The sequence below is a fragment of the Centropristis striata genome, chromosome 16 (assembly GCF_030273125.1).
Source record: "Centropristis striata isolate RG_2023a ecotype Rhode Island chromosome 16, C.striata_1.0, whole genome shotgun sequence".
NCBI classification, from domain to species: Eukaryota; Metazoa; Chordata; class Actinopteri; order Perciformes; family Serranidae; genus Centropristis; species Centropristis striata.
Window position 1 is genome coordinate 32,861,403 of NC_081532.1, and position 22,325 is coordinate 32,883,727.

The window sequence follows — 22,325 nt, forward strand, 5'->3', positions numbered from 1 at the left end:
CCCCCATACACAGACACACACAGACAAACACAGTCCGACAGACATGCCACCTCCTCCTCCTCCCCCTCCGAAGAGGAGGGATATACAAAGTTACTTTTCCCCTGCAGCAGCAACTGTAACGAGTAACATCACATTAGCAAAAAGACATCAGTGTGTCACTAATTTTACCACTGGAAGTCTGACGCGCATCAAAGCGGAGCATAATGTTAAACTGTGTGAACTGTAGCGAGCAAGAAGCTGCTCAGAGAAAGGTGTTGTTACGGCTCCACCCACACCCTCCTCCTCTGCTCTTTCACACCCCTCTGTTCCGGCCTCAGCCACTCCCAGCACCTCTGCCCGCTCCCAGCGGGCACTCCTCAGACACAGCTGCAACAGGTTGAGTTGACGAGGTGAATGAGCCGGATCACTGCACACCTGCTGCCACTCTCCAATCAACCCCTCTGCCTACAAAACTCCAGCTCTCCTGCCAGTCATCGCCAGATCTTCCCTGATAGTTACCTGGCAAGTACCTAGAAGAGACGCAGACTCCCTGCGAAGCGTTTGTTGCTGTTGCCTTTTTGCCTTTGGGCTTTTTGACCCTTTTTGCCTCCTTGCCTTGCTCCAACTCATACTCAACCTCTCTTCCCACAGATCTCCCCGCTCCAGCAGTGATCTGGCTTGCCTGCCCGTCAACCAGCCCAGTCACCTCACCTGCTCTTCACCTCCAGCTCACCTCCGGTTCCCCTCCAGCTCACCTCCAGCTCACCCAGCCTTTCCCCCCCACATCACCCTGCTAATAAAACCCTGAACTCTACCAAATCCTGCCTCCTGTGTTGTGCGCTCGAGCCTCTCTCCGCTACCCATAACAGGTGTCCTGTCTGTGTTTCACAGGAAAACATCACAGTCAAAACACACGCTGCTGCTGTTTTTCTTCTTATAAAAGGCCTCGTTTAGGAGGAAGAAATGTAGGCTAGAGCATGTTCTGACTTTGCACTTTTAAAACTAAATACTGTTAAAATATTTGATTATTTTCTATATTGGTAAATGGTTTTATGCTTTATTTCTGCTTCGCTGTGGTCTGTCTCTGTTCTCTGTGAGTGACGCAGGTCACTATCAAAGGTCAAACCTTGACTGTAATAAATATCTCTATGCATTTATATTAAGTCATACAATATGATTTGATACATTGATTGTGTTTGTGTGTTAATATTGATGTAGAAAACTATGATTACTTTAATTACATATATTCCATTTGCTTAAACTGATTAAGATTCTATAACTCACAAAGAATGACATCCAGATATATTGATGCACAGTTTTTGCTGTGTGTGTATGTGCATTTGTGAGTGTGTATGTGTGTATGTGTGTCTGGAGAGGGGAGAACACAGAAGGCCAAATGAAAATCCCGTGTGAGAATCTCTGTAAGTCATAACAAGGAAAAATGTTTGTGCTAACAAGTTTGTTAGTAGGTCAGGGCAAGGCCTGGTTTCGGCAGCAAGCAACCAGGTGGCATGACGTGCCGTTGTATTAATTAAAACTGGCGAATCAGCGATCAAGAGGGCGGGACTTCCTGGAAGAAATCGACCAGCATGTTTTGTAAACAAATGTTAGTATTTTAATGGGTTCCAGGGAGGGAGTCGGGGTTCAGACTTCACGAACTGAAACACGTCTGTTTGTATTCAGGGACATGAGTTAAGGTTGAACCCAGAGATCTCTGTAAAGTGCACATTTTTTGACGTATTGTAATAAAACTTTTGTTAAACTGAGAAACTTGGACGTTCTCCAGCTCTTCATTTCCCCATCAAAGAATGCGCAGAAAAATGGTGAGATTTTTTCTGTCGATGACAGATTATCAATTTTCAAGGTTTCCTCATGCAATTTTTCTAACAATACCTTTTAGTTTATTTATTTATTAAAAAGTATTTATTTATTTTCTAAATTATTTCTTTAAAAATATTTTATTTGCAGCCCATGCAGTCATTTTTTTCAATTTTCTCAGATAATTGTACATTTATCATAATTGAGGTAAAAAGTTCAATTAAAATGTATTTTTAGATATAGATTTTTTCCAGAATCGCTAAGCCCAACCACTGATGCAGTTTAGAGATGAAAGTAAGGGAGAAGAAGGTGAAAGAGACAACAAGGACAATGTAGGCAACGATGTGTAGATACATGCATAGTTTAAGTAGTATCACTGTGTAAAAATAACTGTAAATCACCTGTTTGGAGGGGAAGAGAGAAAGTAGGCGTAAATGAAGAAAAACTACAGTGTTGCTTTAAGAGAAGGTTTTTTTGTGTGTGTATTATTCCTTGACAACAAGAAGTTTTTTCAGTTATATATAATTTATTATATTTATTTATTTAGACAGTGTAGACTGGTCTTAAGACAAATATTTATTTTTTGTTTTCCTTGATAGTTAAGAGATGAACAAGATTTTATTTATTGTGAACTGTATATTTATATAATTTAAGTTATGTTCATGCAATGGATAATTTGTTAATTAATAAAATCCAGTCATTTATTCTGGAAATTTCCAAAACGTTTCTTCAGTAGTTTTTGAAAACAAAGGTTTGACCGTATATCAGGTGAACTTTTATACCCTCATTTTGGCTGCAAGCAGAAATGAGTAAAACAGAGAATGAGGCATTCTGTAGAACAGACAGAAAAACATTGTAATGTATATTTGGAAATGGTGGACTTACTGATGAATATGAACATGTTGGAGGATGCATGCAGAAATGAGAAAATTTTAAAAAAGGGGCATTCTATAGAACAGAAAGAAAACTGTAATGTAGCTATATGGACTGGCTTACTGATGAATGTGAAGATGTTGGATGCATGCAGAAAATCAGAAAAGGAAGAGTTCTATAGAACAGAAAGTTGTAACAGGCTGAATGTTGTTTATAATGTTGTGTTGTAATATAATGGTGAATATGAGAATACACTTTCTTTTTCATTGTAGTATTACTGGTAAAAAAAAAAGTTAATACAATCAGTACACTTTTTTTGCATTGATCATTGAGCCTACCTATTCATTAGATTCACATTCACAAGAAATGTAGCCCCGAGCCCATCCAATCAGTTTGGTCTTTTTAATGTCCCGTCCCCAGCAAAAAATGTACATGCAGGTTATGCTGTTATATTGTCCCTACCAATGTTGAGGCCAAACCTACGCCCTTTGGTAGAAGTAGGTGGAGTCAGAGCAGCTCTGAAATTTCCGTTAAAAGTTCCCGGACCAAGTGTGTGACGCAGTTTGATTTCACCGTCCAAAGGTAATTAATGACTTGTTTTATAACTATAATAATGTTGTCATCAGAGCTGTGTATTCTCTCTCTGCATGATTATTGTATTCAGTCCTCAGAACATCAAAAATAACCTGATAAACAGGTCAGAAATTGTTGTTTTTTGGGAGTCTTTTGAAAACGAAAGTGTCCACAAGTTTTTGTTTTTTCACCTTTAAAGGGATAGTGTTATTTTGTTGCTTTGTATTACTCTAAAACCTATCATCTGATTTAATTGAGAATCATTTTTTATTGTACTCTGAAAAAGTAAGCAAAAGCTAAAACTTGGAGAAAAGTTCTGAATATACAGCGCCAACAATGTGAAATCACTGAAAGTTGTCTGACGTATTTTTATTCATTTCTTTAATTTCAAAGGATTATTTCATGAAAAAACTACTAACAAATGTGTATAAAACAACCGTATATTGTTGCATTCTGCAGCTGATTTGATGTAATTAACTTCACTATGAGATAGTGATGTTTTTAAAGTTATTCTAATATTTGCAAATACACGACCTGAAAACATGTAACACATAAACACGAATACAACCAAGAGCAACTTTGATGTTTTGATTGCATTTCTAGTTATTAGATATGCACTGAGAGGACATTTTAAACTGACTGTAAGTCTAAAATGTGACGAAGGACATCACAATCATAAGACAGGATATGAAGACTTACTGCAGTGTCTGCAATTTAACATTTCTAACATTCATTTTGAGTTTTAAACGCTTCTTACATCGTGTAACATGACTGTTACATTCTTTAGACTTTTGAAATTAAAGCAGCATTGGCAGCAGTTGTAGAGTATAAACTTGGGCCGAGTTAACTGGTTTACCATTATTTTCAGAGATCCATAAGAGCAAAATTCTGCAGTAAAGTTCGTTATCTTAAAATCTAGAGTTGTCCATGCATCATTACATTTAATGTATGTTTGAAAACAGGGGAAATTCACTGATTACCCATATGGCAGTCGATAAGGTGAATTTTTGAGCAGGGAATAAAACTTTTTTTTTTATGTGACTCTGCAAAGGAACATTGTTCGTGGTGTAAGCAGAGCAGAGCTTTCATGTGAGAGTCATGTCTCCTCTCATATCTCATGACAAGTGTTTGACTTCTACTGCAAGAATCTCCTCTATGGTTCATCATCCAAAAACTCAAGAAACTCCAATATATCCAGGATTCTGCTGCCTGCCTTGCCACCCTCAGCCACATCAACCCCGTCCTTCATAACCTCCACTGGTATCCACTTCAGACTCCTAATGATCACCCACAAAGGCCTCCACCTGGCTCCCCCCTACCTGTCTGATTTGTTAATGTTCTATAATAATGATGATAATCCTCAGTGTGGGTTGTGTTTCAGCTCTGGGCAGCAGGAGACCAGACGTCCAGAACTCAGTGGACTGGGACCATGGAGGCCGAGTTGTTGGAGTCAGAGTAAGTCAAGTAATTGCTGTTTCAAAATACATTTCTTGGGTAAAAATCACATATATACATAGCAGAGCTTAATAGTATTAATATTTGGGCCCTTATTTGAGAGTGATACCAGTTTTGGAGGGTAGAATTTCACCATTATCATGATTTTTTTAATTCCTTAATGAAATACACCTTTTCTATTTGGATTTTCACTGATTTTACATATGAGAATGCAAAAGTAGTCAAAAGGTTGCTCTCCTAAACAAAATACCTTACTTAAAGCATATTTAACATACATTCATTTACAATGTATTACATTAATCGTCTGCAACCCTGATTCCAAAAAGGTTTGGATGCTGCATAAAACATCGATAAATGGGAATGCATGAAATTCAGAATTCACTTCAAAATGTCACATTAAGAGACTTAGACCTTGAGGAATATGCTGTGATTGAACTTTCAATATCTGTGTATTTTCTGTAACTGGATGACCAGCACTTCTGCTTTGTAAACTGCTTTAAAAAATGCTGTCACTGCAAAGAAATGCTGCTATGGGGACTAACATCATCACACATAAATATTGGGCTCATTGAATCCACAAGAGTCTCAGCTTTCCAGTCATACCCAATTTAAGCAACTCACAAACTGTTTAGACGACTACTCTTTAATTTATTCTGAGTGTGATAATGATCATATCTTTTATCTGCATAGCACTTTTCAAAAACCACACTTAATAGTAAAACAGCTAAACTGTGTGTGTCACATAGAGCATTAAACAAATTACATTAAAACATTTTATAACATTAATAACATAACATTTTATACAGTCACACGTTACAACAATACTGAACTTCAGTTTTAATAGTACTGAGTTTTAATATCTTCTTTTTTTTTCATATAGCATGTTGGAGTTTGGATTTATTATTCCTGTTACTTCATGTCAGGGCTGTCACTTTTATTTGAAATGAAAACTTTTGTTTGAATGTTGCAAAAAAAAAAAAAAAATCCAATACTTGGATTGCAGCAGAGGGAGGCTGCTTGTCTTCTTGCACTCCCAGTTTATCTTTCAGTGAGCTAAGCTAATAATTAATGCATTATGCTGTATAGGATGTCAAAATATACAAACAAACAAATAACATGTTAGTTTAATTGTTTGAGCTTGACTGTTTGGAAACATGAAAGGTCTAATGATGTCCACTCCAAGGTTATTATAGTTAACTAAAACTAACGAAATAATAAAACTAGAATTGAAACTTAACTGAAATAAAAATAAAAACGGTGACTAACTGAAACTGTATTGTGTGGTTACAAAACGAACTAAAACTAACTAAAACTAACTACAATTACATGAAAAAAAATTTCATACAGGAACACATGAATCTGTTTATTGAGACTGGGACGTCTAGACGACAATGTGAGTCGATTGCCTTCAAAAAGTTCAGCACTTCACTAGAACCAAAATTCAAAGGACCTGGAGCTGCAAAAATGAATAACCTCATTGGAAAATAAGGAAATAAAGGCAACATTTATTGTGACTTGTGAACAAATACCCCATTACAAAAAAAACTAAAACTAAACTAAAACTAAGCATTTTCAAAAAAATAAAAACTTGCAAACTCACTTTAAAAACTAATTAAAACTAATTGAATTTGAAAACAAAAATTCACAATGAAATTAAAACTAAAACTAATGAAAAATCCCACCCTATCATAACCTTGGTGCACTCTGTGTCACGCATCAAGCTTCAGTAGCCTGGTGACGTGACATGAAGATCTCTAACTTCTGTTATGTTTCAGCTCAGAGCAGCACAACAGACCAGAAAGTCCAGTGTCCAGAGGGATCATGGAGAGTGACTTGTCAGATTCAGAGTAAGTTATTATCCGTGATTGCTTATCGAGCTGCGGCTGATCTTTTTTCTGGTCTTCTGTTTACCTGCACTGACACGGGGTGAACATGCAAACTCCACACAGAAGAGCTGGAGTCGAACTGGCGACCCTCTTGCTGTGAGGTGAGAGTGCTAAGTTCTACACCACTGTGTAGCCAAGTTATTATTTTGTTACTTTATAATTTTAGTATTCTTGGCAGCTGATGTGGTGCTATTGCTATGTGACCTGTGTAATGCTATTCCACTTATATCCACACTGACACGTGTCATCTAACTTTACTTTAATACTGTACTCTAAGAAACTTTGGCCAGGTTGATTTTACATGGTAGTTTCAAGACCCAGACCTGAATATAATGAACTCAAGAGAGCCGTTCACACCAGACATTCTTAGAATATGGCTGAGCTGAAGCAGTTGTGTCAGGACGAATGGTCAAAATTCCTTGTACAGGTCCGATCAGCAGCTATCAGAAGTGTTTGGTTGAGGTTATTGCTGCCAAAGGAGGTTCGACCAGTTATTAAACCCACTTTTTCCACCAGCACTAGGAATGTGTAATGGATGTTGTAACTGTCTCTGAGACAGTTTATTTTGTGCTTGTTTTTGTTTCAGACAAATTCACAATCATTTAAGTTCATAGTCATTAAAAGATGATTAAAAATGCAATAAATATGTCTAAAGGATAACATTTTTGGTTAAAAAATGTATTGTCTTTATGTGGGACTTTTATTTTGAAGTATAACAGTCTGATTTAAGGACATTGTGGGAAATGTGAGGTCGAAATGTTATGCCAGGTCGCTTTATTATGGTTCAGTTGCATTATGGGTCAGAGCAGTAGAGAAGAGCTGGCAACTCAATTTTACATGGGGTCCAAGTGGTGTACACGGTAATTTTCCTTTTATGTGTTCATGTTTATGTATATCGCTCTTAATGTGCCCTATTATGGACATTGGTAATGTACTTAACTTAAGTGAGTGGGAGTTGCATGTGTTTTTTAAACTTTTATGTCTTTATTTATTGTAGTTTTCACGGTGAAGTACAGAGAGAGACAAAAATAAACCTTCAAGACATCTGCATGAATCGTGGCCATTCATTTCCGTGGACCGGTTTAATTCCAGATGTGTTCAATAAAAACATTAAATATTATAATTGTTTGTGTGGTATTAGGATAAGCACATTGTGTTTGTCTATACTTGGGACTTCGATGCAGATAGGACCACATTTTATGACAAATTAATGCAGAAAACTAGGTCATTTCAAAGGGTTCACATACTATTTGTTGCCACTGTATGTATATATATATTTGTATGTATATATGTTTATGTATACACACACACACACACACACACCACAATGGAGGTGAAGAAAAATCTAAATCTGTATATGAATAATTGTGTGAGCCGTGACAGCTCTTCTATTTGCTCCAGTCAGTCAGCTTGTTGCAGCTTGTGATTGTGAACCTGTTTGTGTGTTACAGCTCAGAGCAGCAGCAGACACTAAAACTTCCAAGGGTCAGTGAGAGTGACTTGTCTGAGTCAGAGTGAGTCATTATTATGTTACTTTATAATTTTAGTATCCATGGTAGCTGATGTGGTGCTTTTGTTATGTGACCTGTGTAATGTTATTTCACTTACACTACAGGCCAAAAGTTTGGAAGCAAGATCAAATTTGTACAAAAAAAATCATAGTTTCATTGGTATACTTTTCAACAAAAAACATGATTATTATATAAAGAGTTACTTATCAGAATACATTCTAACTTTAATTATCAGGTATTTAGGTTTGTATTGCTTAGACTCTGCTTTCTTCAAAGTAACCTCCTCTGGCTTTAACAACAGCATGGCATATACAAGGCATTTTTTCCTCAAGTTTTTAAGGTATGTGCCAGGAATTGCATTCCAAGCTTTCTTTTACAAATAAATTCTTTAAAAATCCTACAATGTGATTTCCTGGATTTTTTTCTCTCATTTTGTCTCTCATAGTTGAAATGTACCTATGATGAAAATTACAGATGTCTCTCCTCTTTCTAAGTAGGAGAACTTGCACAATCAGTGGCTGACTAAATACTTTTTTGCTCCACTGTAGTTCAAACTTGCTTTCGTCGGTCCAGAGAACTTGTTTCCAGTCATCTTAGGTTCAATATTTATATGCTTTTGCTCACTCGTATCTCTTTTTTGTTCTTTGGACGAAGAAATGTTTTTTTTTTGCAGATACAACCTTTCAGAGCAGTCTTTTCAAAGTTGTCAGAGATATGGGTTTTGACCTTGTCATGGTGATTTTCTCCCTTATTTGTGGTGCTGTTTCTTCGCCAATCTCTGATGACAATGATATGTTTATCCTCTGGTTTTTTAGTAAACCTCTTTCTCGCACACCATTTTCTATCATCATAACTTCCAGTTTCTTCTAGTCTCTTCAGTAGTGAACTCCTTTGTTGGACACCATAATGCGTTTTGTAATTTCTCTTTCAATGTATCCTTCTTTCCTTAATGTACAAATCTGTACTCTTGTTTCTTAACTCAGCTGCTTCTTTCTAGACATTTCTGTGGTAGTTTGTCAGAGATATGAACACAGTTGAGATTTATTGGGATTTTTGTATTTGTCCTTTACTTTTGCACTGAAGTTGTGACTCTTGCAAATCTTCTCAACCCTAAAACTAAGCCCCTCTTGTCTTTTGTTAACATTTATTCAGCAATGGTCTGGTAACATCAATGTATACCTAAAGGTAAATTGAGGAAAATGGTTCAATTCAATGAAAGTTAAGTCTGATCATACAGTAAACACATCCAAAGATCCAAAGAATACATACTGGTTTTTAAGAAAACCATTGTGAACAGAACATTTAAATTGCTTCCCAATATTTGCCCTGTATCGGCCTTGCTTCCAAACTTTTGGCCTGTAGTGTATATCCACATAGAAGTTAGTAAAATCCACTTTGTTTTCTGGTAGATCAAAATGATGTATGTTAATATTAGGCACCCTTTGCACCTTTGTACTAATCCAATAATTCATGTTAAAATGAGCAGTTAGGGGACTACTACTTCAAAAAGAGGACAGGAATTATTCACTGAGAACAGAATCCACTTTGACTTTTTATTTTTTTCTGAATCTTGCTTGTAAGTTTCTGTGTATCTAGCAGTTTCTGTGGCTGGATGTCTTATAATGTAATTTCTCCCTGGTGGTCTTTGTGTCCTGTCTGCAGGATGAGTACAGCAAGTGGAGACTTCTCTGACTCTGGTGTGTCCTTCAAGAGTGATCGGTCAATGGATGGTGGCCTTTACTTCAGAAAAAGATCAGCCTTTCTCAGGTAAGCTTTTATTAGCATTACATGTGATTAATATTTATTATATTATACTAGTTGCAATCTTGATTCAAACCCTTTTGTGTGCTAGAGTTGTGTTTTCTGTTTCTCTTTGTTTGCCTGTATGTTGTTTTATACCCTTGTAAAGCACTTTGTGACTCTTTGCCTGTGAAAAGCACTTAATAAATAAAATTTAATTACAGCTCAGAGCAGCAGCAGACACTAAAACTTCCAAGGATCAATGAGAGTGACTTTTCTGATTCAGAGTAAGTCATTATTTTGTTACTTTATAATTTTAGTATCCATGGTAGCCAATGTGGTGCTTTTACTATGTGACATGTGTAATGTTATTTCACTTATAACTGCAATGGGTCGGGTGTGGACCCAAATGCAGCAAGCGCAGGCAGGCAGTCGGTAATGTTCTTTATTAAACACTCTCAGGAAACACAGTTCAATACAGATGGTGAGGGGAAGCTTCTGTCTGAGAGGAGCCTCGTGCGCTCTGGGCGAGCTGGGTGGAAACGCCACTGGCAGATGGCAGTGCAGGCAGGTGAGTGTGGCGAGGACAGGCAGCCCACTCTCACAGACAGTTCAGTGCCAGGGAACAGTACCGTTGCAGACAGAAAAGCTCCCACAAACCTGGAGCAAGCACGAGGACCAGATAAGATGGCAGAAGCAGGACCAGAGAGACACTGGGTACATGCCATGTCTCTTATTTCGCATCCCTGCTTCCCTCACTTGCGTCGTTTCCTTATAAGATGCAAGGAAACTAAGCGAGGAGAGAGGAAACGATTTAAGAGACATGGGACGTCCTTCCCTCCGTTTCTAATGACGGCGGCAGCAGATCACAGCTGGATCAGCTGTCAGTCGCTTTAACAGCTGGAGACATGCACTAATAATAATAATAATAATAATAATAAGTGTTTTCTCTGTTTAACAAACGCCTGTACATGAATAACAACCTGCATTGTATATTTATACTGTGAACTGTGTCCTGCTCAGGGTCACGGGAATGCCTTTATTATTTATTTATTATTATTTGCTTCTGTATTAGGATGGCGTATTAGGGCCAAGTATGAAAAAAAAAAAATATATGGACCCGGGGGAGGGGGGTAATACTGGTCCATGCCTCACTGGGTCCGTCCGGTGCCACAAATGCAAGCACACACACACACACACACACACACACTTCAAAGATGAATAGAGATTCCATAAACCAGCCACCATGGCAGCGTAAAGACGCATCACATGAGAATGCCCGTGAGGAATGAAGGCTGGGAACAATAAACCTGCTGCTGTGAAAAAAGTTTAGACGAACGTTACACACTGTAACTGTCAACAAGGAGCAGAGGAGGTCTGAAAGAGAGTGCTCCGTGTGAACGCGAGGAGGAGGGGAGCGTCAGTCAGATCACTCATAAACAATCAGTCTGATAAAACACCCAAAACAGAGTAGAAAGGAATGAAATGTGCTGATGTAGTACCATCACCTCATGTTATGTGTTTTTAATCATGCCATGGTGGCTGGGTCCCTCTCCCCTGGGTCCCTATTTATTTATTTATTTCATACATGGCCCTAATACGCCGTCGCAGTAGACGATCCTGGTGATAAAATAGTTATTTGATATCCCAGAACATGACTGTGTCCGCTGAACACCGGCCAATGTTTTATTACGTTAGATGATTAAGGTAAAATGTAAATGATGTCACTCAGATCAAAGCTACACTCAGCAATGATCAGCCTCACGTGGGACTGATGAAAATGACAAACAATGTAAAAGTTTTTCTTGCTGATGGACAGACTCTCATACTCTACTGTTTTTTAAAAAACTTTAATGATATCCATAATAAATCTGTATGGTGGAAAAAACAGATCACGAAAAGGAAAAAAGCTTAATGTAGAAATATGTTTGTGGTGTTTTTGTTGTTCAGAGCCACAATAAAACAGATTTTAACTACATGGTGAATCATATAAATAAAATATAAAACCTGTGGTGACACACAGTTTAATCTGTGATCTGTCTTCACTCCGGTTTGAAACTACATCGATGTTGCGATGTATAAGATCAGTCTGATCAGCTGCAGCGTCTAATCAGTAACCGATGTCCAGTCAGGGGGCGAGGCCACCGCTAAGACCGCTAAAGACTTCCGCATAGGATGCTCTCATGTATCCTCACTTGTGCCTCCTCTATCCTCTGAGCACAAATAAGAGCTTTGGAACGGTCGTAAAGATGTCGCCCGCGAAAGAACTTCCGGTTCAAGCGGGGATAGAGGAGGCGAAAATTAAGGGCATTGGAACCGGGAGGGAAGAATCAGGGAGGGAGCATGCTGTACTAATCACCAAGGCAGAGACGAAGGGAGGCAGGTCAGGAACAGGCAAGGTCAGTGACGGAAGTTCAGTCCGGGGAATACCACTGGAAAGACTTGCATGACACAAAGTACAGTCTGACACTGAACAGAAAGCAGCCAGGGTTTAAATGCTGCCAGAGCTCATCAGTGCAGGTGATCTCACAGGTGAGACGACTTGAGCTGATAAGGGGGCGTGGCTGCCAAGTAGAGTGGAGCAGTGCAAAATTACCAGCAGTCAGGCTGATGGGCACTGAGGCCACGTTTATACATAGCAGGGTATTTAGAGAAACTAATATTTCCCCCCCTCCGTTTTCAAAAAAGTTGTCATTTACATCAACCCGCATAAATACGCAGTCGAGCGCCATTATAGCTATGCCAAACCTATGGGCGACAGTGTAGGGAGAAGGATAAAGCCATGCAAGCCAATCAGAATCCTCAGAATCAACAACAACGAAAAACACGAGCGACTTCCTGTTCCTTTCCAAAAAAACAAATATTGCGCGAGGTTCGTTCGTGTGGACAGACAGCAGCGCATAGAATGAGCGTGAGAACCTAAAACCCTGTTTCTCCCAGTTGACACGACAACATAACCAGAGTTTTCCAAATTCTCCACTTTGCCCGGAGTTTTTAGAAATCGTTTCCTGTGATAAAAACGGGGTTTTCGTGTAAATGAGAGGCCAAAACCGCATGGATATATCTGCGTTTTCCCTTCGTGTAAACGGGGCCTGAAGTTAGTAAACCACTTTGTTTTCTGGTAGATCAAAAATAATTTGTTGTTAATATTAGACACCCTTTGCACCTTTTATACTAATCCAATAATTAGATTCTACTACTTCAAAAAGAGGAGAGGATTATTCACTGAGAACAGAATCCACTCCTACTTTAATTTTTTCTGACTCTTGCTTGTTAGTTTCTGTGTATATATTGTAATTTCTCCCTGGTGGTCTTTGTGTCCTGTCTGCAGGATGAGTACAGCAAGTGCAGACTTCTCTGACTCTGGTGTGTCCTTCAGGAGTGATAATTCAATGGACGGTGGCCTTTACTTCGAAAAATCATTGTTTCTCATGTAAGCTTTTATCAGCACCAAAATGTGATGTCAAATCAATGTTATTTATATACCAAAATAGAAGACAAGACAAATCTAAATGATGGTAAATTAGAATGATCATAATAATTGTGTGAGCTGTGACAGCTCTTCTGTTTGCTACAGTAGGCACTTGTTGCAGCTTGTTGTGATTCAAACCTGTTTGTGTGTTACAGCTCAGAGCTGATGCAGAGGCCAAAACTCCCAAGGATCAGTGAGAGTGAGATGTCTGAGTCAGAGTAAGTCATTATTATGTTACTTTATCATTAGTATCTTTTTTGGCTTGTATGTGACTGATTGACTGATCAACTGATCGACTGAGTGACTGACTAATGCTACCTATACACCAGAAGACTTTAAAAAGATTTGGAAAGACTCCTGCAAGACTATCAGCTCACACCTGCTGATAGTCTAAAGACAAGTATTTAGAGTTTTTAGTCCCAGCCTAGTCTCACACTGATATTCTACAAAGACTGTGAATCTTGCAGGGTCACTATTTACAAGACTACAACTAGATTCTTTTAGCATTTTTACCTACCATGCAATTTTTGTGTGTGCAGTGGTTTGTATTGAAAAAAAAAAGACAACAACAAAAAGAAAAGAAGAGAAGACGCCACAAAATTTCCCCTCACAAAGCTGAAAAAGGTTTTTGTTTTTCTGACATGAAAAGTTGACTATTTTACAGTAAAAATAGATATAAGGAAGAATAAAGGAAAGGAAAATTTAGAAAAGAATTCATGATATACATTTATGGCCTATTTAATTATAATTCGTTTAATTGAATATTTATACTTATCAGCTCTATCAACTTTCATTTAGTTAATCATACATTAATCATCAATTATGTATTACTTATTTATGTATACATTTATTTATACATTTTAACTGGGTCTCCTTACTGTTCTCTTTACTAAGAAACAGCACCCCCAAAATCCCCCTTGTGGCCGTAAATATATGACATCTCTATATTTGTATTTAGGCTTGAGCTTACTGACATTATTGTGATGTGACTTTTTCCTGTGGAAGTAGTTTTCCTGGCCGGTCTGGAACCGGGGACCTTTCCCCCGCTCATCTACTGGTTGTTGATTGTGTTCCGTCACTGCAACTTGCGATCATATCAAACACGTTAGATATGATCCAAACCCAAGACTAGGAAAAGACTGCTATGAAACGCAGATTACTACCTTAAACTTAACCATCGGGATGACGGGAGCACGCTGTGACTCCAGTAAGACTCCTAGATTTACTTAAGACTTTCAGTTTTTAGTCTGGGACTGGGAAAATCGTTTGGTGTAAGCCCAGCATGAGTGACTGACTGAGTGGACCTACTTCGCAGTGCGTGCCTTTTTTTCAAACACATTGTCAGGGCGGTGCAAATGTGTTCTATCGTGCAATCCACACTGTTTTCTTCTGCCATCACGTTAAGCATCATCTGCATAAGACAGCTGTTTCAAATCACACAAACATCCTGCTGTATATGTGTTTGGAACATATTTAACTAAATGTTAATTGATTAATCAAGGCTCCCGGTCCATCTGTGAGCTCCCCCTCACGTGCTAACCACTACACTACTGTGTATAACAATGCTTATCACTTGCTGCAGGCCATCAAGTTTTATTCATGCAAACATGGACCCAGATGACCCTGTGGCAGATGATGACTGCGTCGAGTCAGACGATCTGTGAGTCACATCTCCATGTAAATTCTTTCTAACACTACAGAAATATATTTATGAATCTCTGATCAGTAAAGTCAGCTGAAGTTTCTGATGCTCTGTGTCTGTGTTGTGTTTCATCAACCTGTTTCACACCTGTTGCCTGTGTAAAAGTGAATCTTTCACGGGATGTTTTTTACACCCTCAGGGGTTAACATGCACTACATGCTGTTCTCTGTTGTGATTTAATTACATTCAACCAATAAGTATTGTTATCTTAATCGTAAAACATACATATGCCATGACAGATATGTTAATCTATATTGCCCATCTCCACTTGCAGTTTACACCTTCAATGATATCTCTGTTTCTATCAAGAAAAAACAACAACAGGACCCAGGACCTTTACTAAGTGGGCTGGAGTCATCGTTGACAGACCTGCCGTGTCGATTCGCCCTGCACAATATCAGGAAGATCCGACCCTACCTGACTGAGCGATCAACACAACTTTTGGAACAAGCCCTTGTGATATTGTGCCTAGACTACAGCAACTGTCTACTCGTGGGTCTTCCTGCTGCACCACCAAGCCTCTGCAGATGATCCAGAACGCGGCGGCACGTCTGGTCTTCAACCAGCCCAGGAGAGCACATGTCACTCCGCTCCTCATCTCTCTGCACTGGCTCCTGGTCACAGCCCGCATCAAATTCAAAGCCTTGTCTCTTGCCTACAAAATAGTACCTGGCACAGCTCCTGCTTATCTGAACTCCTTTGTTCAGGTCCACAAACCCTCCCGCCCACTACGCTCTTCTAGTGAAAGGCTCCTCCGACGCTGAAGGTCTCTACATCTCAAACCAGACTCTTCTCCTCTGTAGAGCCCCTATAGGTGGAGGAACCAACTTCCAATCTCCATCTGATCTGCTGAGTCCTTCAGCTCTTTAGTGAACACCTTCGCACATGATCTGCACGGATGGGGGTGGGGTGGGTGGGTGGGGGGGGGGGGGGGGGGGGGGGGGGGGGCACTGTTTAAACTGTCCGTATGCACTACCTCATAGCACTTACGTCCTGTTGGACTCAACCTTAGCCCATGGCACTTTCTCATGTGTTGTTTTCTGACTTCTTCGGTGCTTGTGCTCAACTGTACATCGCTTTGGATAAAAATGTCTGCTAAGTGACATTGTAGATTGTACTTAACAAAGAGATATTTCCCTTTCTAACTGAAGCCTGGATCCTTGATTTGATTTGATTTGAAGAAATCTTCCAAAACGAACATGTAAACACTCTCCAGGGAAACACTCTGCTGATATTAGACAGACCTAAAGACAGGAATTCTCCAAGTCTGTCAACCTCTAATAGAAGTATTAACACTACTGTACTAAAATGTAACCCACATGAAAACTGTTTATATCTGTTGTGTTTCTCCGTTCATTTATTCAAATGTGTCCTTTTCCTTCATTTTTCTTTTCTGTTGTGACTCCCAGGCTCTTCAACATTAAATTGTGTTCCACAATTGAAGATTTCAAAACGTTTTTTTGTTGTTGCTTGCTTTAAGTTGCCCGATTGTCTTCTGTCAGGACCCCACAGATCTAAACCCATGTGCCTTGACTGGAAATCACATTGCAAATGTTTGTAATGATTTGATTGATTGTACTCAATAAAGTCCTTTTGTTCACATGTGCTTTGTGTTTTTATTGTTATTGTTACACTTATAGCAGAAGTACTCAGACCTTTTTAGTAAAGTAGCAATAAAACAGTGTACAAATACTCTGTTATATGTTAAAGTCCTGCAGTTAGAATTGAACTTTACTTGAGTAAAAGTACAAAAGTATCAGCATCATAACTTACTAACTATAAAAGCCTTAAGTGAAAGTCCTCACTATGCATAACGGCTCATTTTCATGCAGATTTATAATATTACTGGATTGTAATTTGCCTAATGATGCATTAATGTATTCACTTTAATGTTGCAGCTGGTAAAGGTGGAGCTATTTTAACCACTTTATATGCTGCTGGGTAAATTAATCTTTTATACTATGATGTGTTATTATAGTCTATAATATATATAATCTATAATAGTCTAATTTGCGTAATTTTGCATAAAATTAAGTTACATATGAAATGCAAGTCTCTCCAAATTAACTATATTTTAAAATTTTCTTTTCTTTTCTTTTCCCCTTTCTTTTCTTTTGCCCAAGTCCATTCAACTTCACTGTCCATTTAAAAGCAGGGACATAAGAAGTGCCATTTCACAAGTAGGGGATTCCGTTGCCGGTTCTTACTATTAGTCTGTTGACATTTGCAATTTAAATAATCAATTTTACATTTTCCTGACACCCGGCGTAATACTTACAGCGTGTCATGAACTTACATTTCTAAAAAAACGAACACATTTCAATGATTATTCCTTAAATTTAGCGACACCTTGACACCGCGCCACCCCTCCGGTCCGAGTTGGTCTCGCCCGTGCCTCCACAGCATCAAACGCACATGTTGGGTGTGTTGTGTTGAGGATTGCAGCGATATTACAGCATTTAGCACAACCTCTGCGCACTGTCACGCTGCTGTTCGCTCTCTCATTACCGCAGTTACAACAACTGCATTAGTAAATCCCACAGTCAATGAGAAATAGTTAAAGAAATCAGATTTATTGTGAGAAAACGCTTGAAGTGAGGAGGCTGACACGCGTCCCAGCGTGGCTGCAAACTACTGTTCACTGAAGGTATGTTCACCTACACGCTCTTCATCTGTAGGTGTTTAACTACCAGTGAAGCTGCTTTATTGATTTAATACTCATTACAGCATGTGCATGTGTGTTAAAGTGTGTATCGGAGCCAGTTTTGCCGGCTAGCAGCGTCCCGTTAGCTTCCTGCCATCAGCTGTCAACATGTGAGACGTTCACAGTCCTGCTGTTAAAACGGCTTTCTGATAAGTAATTTAAATTAAACCAGATGTAGGAGACAGCAAATACACATTGTCCTGGTGTGGTTGGCAACTTAAAGCCCGCAAAGGACTCTTCATAGCGGCTGGTGAAGGAGGAGACGCGGAGCTAGCCGCCCGGGTGCAGTGCCACGTAGCTAGCCGGCTAATGGAGCCGAGCAGCCGGGGAAGTTCTGCAGAATCACTGCAACTGATTCACTGTGAGGAAGACTCGAGTCAGAGCAATGCGACTAACAGGAAAAAAATAATTAAAAAGTAGAAGCAAAATAGTCAAAATCACTACTAAAGTGCAGTGGTGAAGGAGGCAATAAAAGGAAATTACCGCATAAAATATAAAAAATAATTAAAAAGTAGAAGCAAAATAGTCAAAATAACTACTAAAGTGCAGTGGTGAAGGAGGTAATAAAAGGCATTTACCGCATAAAATATAAAAAATAATTAAAAAGTAGAAGCAAAATAGTCAAAATAACTACTAAAGTGCAGTGGTGAAGGAGGTAATAAAAGGCATTTACCGCATAAAATATAAAAAATAATTAAAAAGTAGAAGCAAAATAGTCAAAATAACTACTAAAGTGCAGTGGTGAAGGAGGTAATAAAAGGAAATTACCGCATAAAATATAAAAAATAATTAAAAAGTAGAAGCAAAATAGTCAAAATAACTACTAAAGTGCAGTGGTGGAGGAGGTAATAAAAGGAATTTACCGCATAAAATATAAAAAATAATTAAAAAGGCAGAAGAAAAAAATTACATTAATAATAGCAATAAAAAAAATTCCTCTCCTACCACCAGATAATGTAATGTGCAACATTTGTAGTATCAATCAAGCAACACTCAAAATAAATAAATAAATAATAAGATAATAGTTCGTGTTTTTCTTATCTTACTACTTTTTTCGCCTACGTTTGTGCTATTTCTTCAATTTATATTGTTGTAATTTTAGTGTAGAGTGCCTTGTACTTTTAATTTTATTATTATTATTATTTTTTAACCTGTATTACTTCTTTCTATTCGTATACAGCAGCTACTGAAAAAAACAACAACCCCGGAATAATAAAATTTCTGATTATTATTCTGAAGTTTAATAGGAATAAAAAAACAACAAATTAACAGTAATAATAAAAATTAATAATATAAAAGAGTTACATCCCCCCTCCTACACCCAGATAAATAAATATGGAACATTTATAGGATCAATCAAGGAATGACCAAAAATAATTAATTAAATTCAATTACTTTAAAATAGCAGAAATAGGAATGAAAAAACAAAATAACAGCTATAGTAGTAGCAGTAATAATAATAATAATAATAATAATAATAATATAAAAATATACAACTTACATTCCCTCTCTTTCCACCAGAGAATTGAATATGCAACATTTGTAGTATCGTCCAAGCAACATTCAAAATAAAAAAAAAAGTACTGCTGCTTTGCAAAAAAATAAAAAAAAAAGTAGAGGAAGTAGTAGTCAAAATTACTACTTAAGTGCAGTGGTTGAAAAGGTAAATAAAAAAATAAATAAAAGTAAAATACCACAATAAAAACAACTTTAAAAAAACATTAATAAAAGTAATTTAGAAATGCCCTCTCCTATCACCAGATAATTGAAGGTGCAACATTTGTAGTATCAATCAAGCAACACCCAAAATACATAAATGAAATAAAACATAAAACAAATTTAATAAAAAAAGCAGAAGACAAATATCAATCAACAGCCAAAAAACTAATAAAGTAGGCAGAAGACAAGTTTAAAAACAATAAACAACAACAATTGTATTAGTAGCAATAATAATAATTAATAGTTAAAATAGTTTGAAAATACTACCAGAACATGCAGCACCCAAAATAATAATAATAATAATAATGAAATTTAAAAAAATACAAGTAAAAATCCTGCATTGAAAATGTTACTTAAATAATAGTACAAAAGTATTAGCATGAAAATGTACATAAAGTAAAAAAAAGAGAAGGAAAAAGTTCAACTGCCTATTTCCAAATAATCAATCTTATTTTATTGGATTATAATTATTAAAAGACCATCAATATAATGTCACTAAGTACCTTTACTCAAGTATTTTACTTATTTTTAGGTATCAAAACATAGTGGACTCTCAATAATATCTTAATTATGATTATTGATAATATCATATTTTTATTGCTTAGTGCTGAGGTTTAATTACACACCTCTCCTTTAGCTGTATTTTAAAATGTCTTTCTATGTTGTTTTAGTGTAACTACAGCTGTTCGACAGGAATAGGAACAGGAAACAGCAATAAACAGTAAATAAATATAGATAAAACTCAGTTAAACACTTGACTTAAACAGTAAAAAACAATAAATAAATACAGATATAACTCAGTTAAAAAGCTTGACTTAAACAGTAAAAAACAATAAATAAATAAATACAGATAAAACTCAACAAAAAAAAAAACTCAAACTCAACAAAAACAGTGAAAGACGATAAATAAATAAAGATAAAACTCAGTTAAAAGACATAAAAGTAAAAAAAATCAATAAATAAATACAGATAATTCTCAGTGAAAAGCCAGGCTAAAAAAGTAAAATACAATTAAATAAAGGAAATATCACATCTGACTTTTGCCTTTTTGATTCTGAGGTTTTAATGTGTCGTTTATTTCCCATCAGGCTTTGAGGCTCGCCGTGTGACATCATGAGCTCCAAGGTGTGTAGGAACTGCGGCAGCTCGGACATCGACGTGGACCAGGCCCGCGGCGATGCCGTCTGCATGACCTGCGGCTCCGTGCTGGAGGACAACATCATCGTGTCCGAGGTGGAGTTCGTGGAGACGGGAGGCGGAGGCTCGTCGGCCGTCGGACAGTTTGTCTCCACTGACGGTGAGGACGATCAGATTCACCTGTAGACACCTGAAAAAACTACCAAGGTCCAAATGTCCAAAATGTTTTCTAATCATTTATTTTTAGAATGAAACTTAGGTGTATTTTAGGCTACGTTTACATGATGACGGTCTGAACAGAAGACGCAAAAGTGGCGTCACGTCTTCACTTTTTTTATTCCGCGTTTAGACGAGCGTTTTCGGGAGGAAATCTGCTGCATACGGTGACGCAAAAGTGTGTGGAATTCAATTGTATGCAGCCAGGCGGCATCACTTAAAGGAACACTCCACCGTTTTTTCATATTAAAACATGTTATTCGGTCAAGTAAGACGAGTTGATACAGACCTCTTGCGTCTCAATGCGTGCACTCAATCGCCCTGGCGCGCGGCGCCACTTGGCTAGCACTTAGCTTAGCCCAGTTCATTCATTAGGATCCAAACAGATGGACAGTTAGAAGCGACCAAACTCCTCCACGTTTTCCCTATTTAAATACAGCTACACGAGTAGTTAAACGACCAAGTATGGCGACACAAAATAAAACGTGGCGCTTTTCTAAGCGGATAAAAAGGAGAACTATAATGTATGGCGGAATAGCACTTGGGAGCACTTCGACTCGGCGCAGTAATATCATCACTCCTGAGGGGAGAAGATTTTTCAGGAGTGATGATATTACTGCGCCGAGTCGAAGTGCTCCCAAGTGCTATTCCGCCATACATTGAGTGCACGCATTGAGACGCAAGAGGTCTGTATCAACTCGTCTTACTTGACCGAATAACATGTTTTAATATGAAAAAATGGTGGAGTGTTCCTTTAAAGCGATAAGAGCATCTTTGGGCATGCAGAAGTTTTCACACCACGTATTCTCATCAGCTACTCCTTCCACAAAGTTCTCCACCATCACTAGATCTCCCAGGTCTCGTCCAAAGGAGGTAATTCCAGATCCTTCTCTGTTCACTAATACTATCTGTACATATCCTGTACATTTGGTGGAAAGACTCCTGTAAGTTTATTAGAGCTGCCAGAGCAGCTTGAAGGTCCGACGCATGGAAATAATCCCACGTTTGTTTATTTCCTGTACTGGAGCATGTATGTGACGTAAACACATACGTGACGTGAGCAGATCAGATCAGAGTTTTGCGTCTTGTCAGTGTAGACGACACGCTACGGAGGAGAGGATTTAACTTTTACACTTTGGAAGGAGGTTTCAGATTTTTGCGTTTTTAAGCCCCAAAAACGCCGTCACCGTCTAAACGAAAGGCAATTCCGATTCGTTTTTACCCACAAGCGTCCACGTGTAAACGGGGCCTTAGAAAAGCAACATTTGTGGTTTTGACCAGAAACACCCAAAATAAATAAAAGTACTGTTACTAATCAAGTAGAAGTGCATTTAGTTAAAATAACTTTTTAAGTGCAGTAGTGGAAGAAGTAATAAAAAGTAAAATACCACACTACACACACCCATCTGACTTCCTACAAACAAAAGTTATGATGGTTTGGGATTTTTCATTATTTTTAGTTTTTCATTTCGTTGTGGATTTTTGTTTTTGCAATTTCAGTTAGTTTTATAATTTTTTTTTTTTTTGAAAATGCTTAGGT

General features: G+C 37.9%; 2 protein-coding genes across 13 annotated transcripts in view; both read left to right on the forward strand.

Moving 5' to 3' along the window:
* Positions 1-3,166: 3,166 nt before the first annotated feature.
* LOC131988654 (uncharacterized) lies at positions 3,167-15,913 on the forward strand. 12 transcript variants are annotated; one of them, XM_059353829.1, is made up of 11 exons: positions 3,167-3,252; positions 4,625-4,698; positions 6,474-6,545; positions 8,036-8,098; positions 9,758-9,862; positions 10,060-10,122; positions 13,167-13,268; positions 13,463-13,525; positions 14,890-14,984; positions 15,149-15,177; positions 15,283-15,306. In XM_059353829.1, the coding sequence occupies exons 2-9, from the start codon at positions 4,673-4,675 to the stop codon at positions 14,969-14,971; spliced, it is 576 nt and encodes a 191-aa protein (XP_059209812.1). In that variant the 5' UTR covers positions 3,167-3,252; positions 4,625-4,672; the 3' UTR covers positions 14,972-14,984; positions 15,149-15,177; positions 15,283-15,306. The 12 variants fall into 12 exon arrangements, 11 of the variants coding, with proteins under 11 accessions (XP_059209812.1, XP_059209811.1, XP_059209809.1 ...); XM_059353828.1 differs by having other exon boundaries at positions 14,890-14,967; XM_059353824.1 differs by lacking the exons at positions 15,149-15,177; positions 15,283-15,306 and adding exons at positions 4,295-4,503; positions 15,320-15,913 and having other exon boundaries at positions 3,228-3,252; positions 14,890-14,967.
* A 1,240-nt stretch (positions 15,914-17,153) lies between these two features.
* The window catches only part of LOC131988652 (transcription factor IIIB 90 kDa subunit-like), a 90,397-nt gene continuing 85,225 nt past the window's right edge, over positions 17,154-22,325 (forward strand). The window contains exons 1-2 of the mRNA XM_059353820.1: positions 17,154-17,656; positions 20,521-20,729. Of these exons, the coding sequence (XP_059209803.1) occupies positions 20,546-20,729 (184 nt within the window). The 5' untranslated portion in view covers positions 17,154-17,656; positions 20,521-20,545. The remainder of the gene's footprint in view (positions 17,657-20,520; positions 20,730-22,325) is intronic.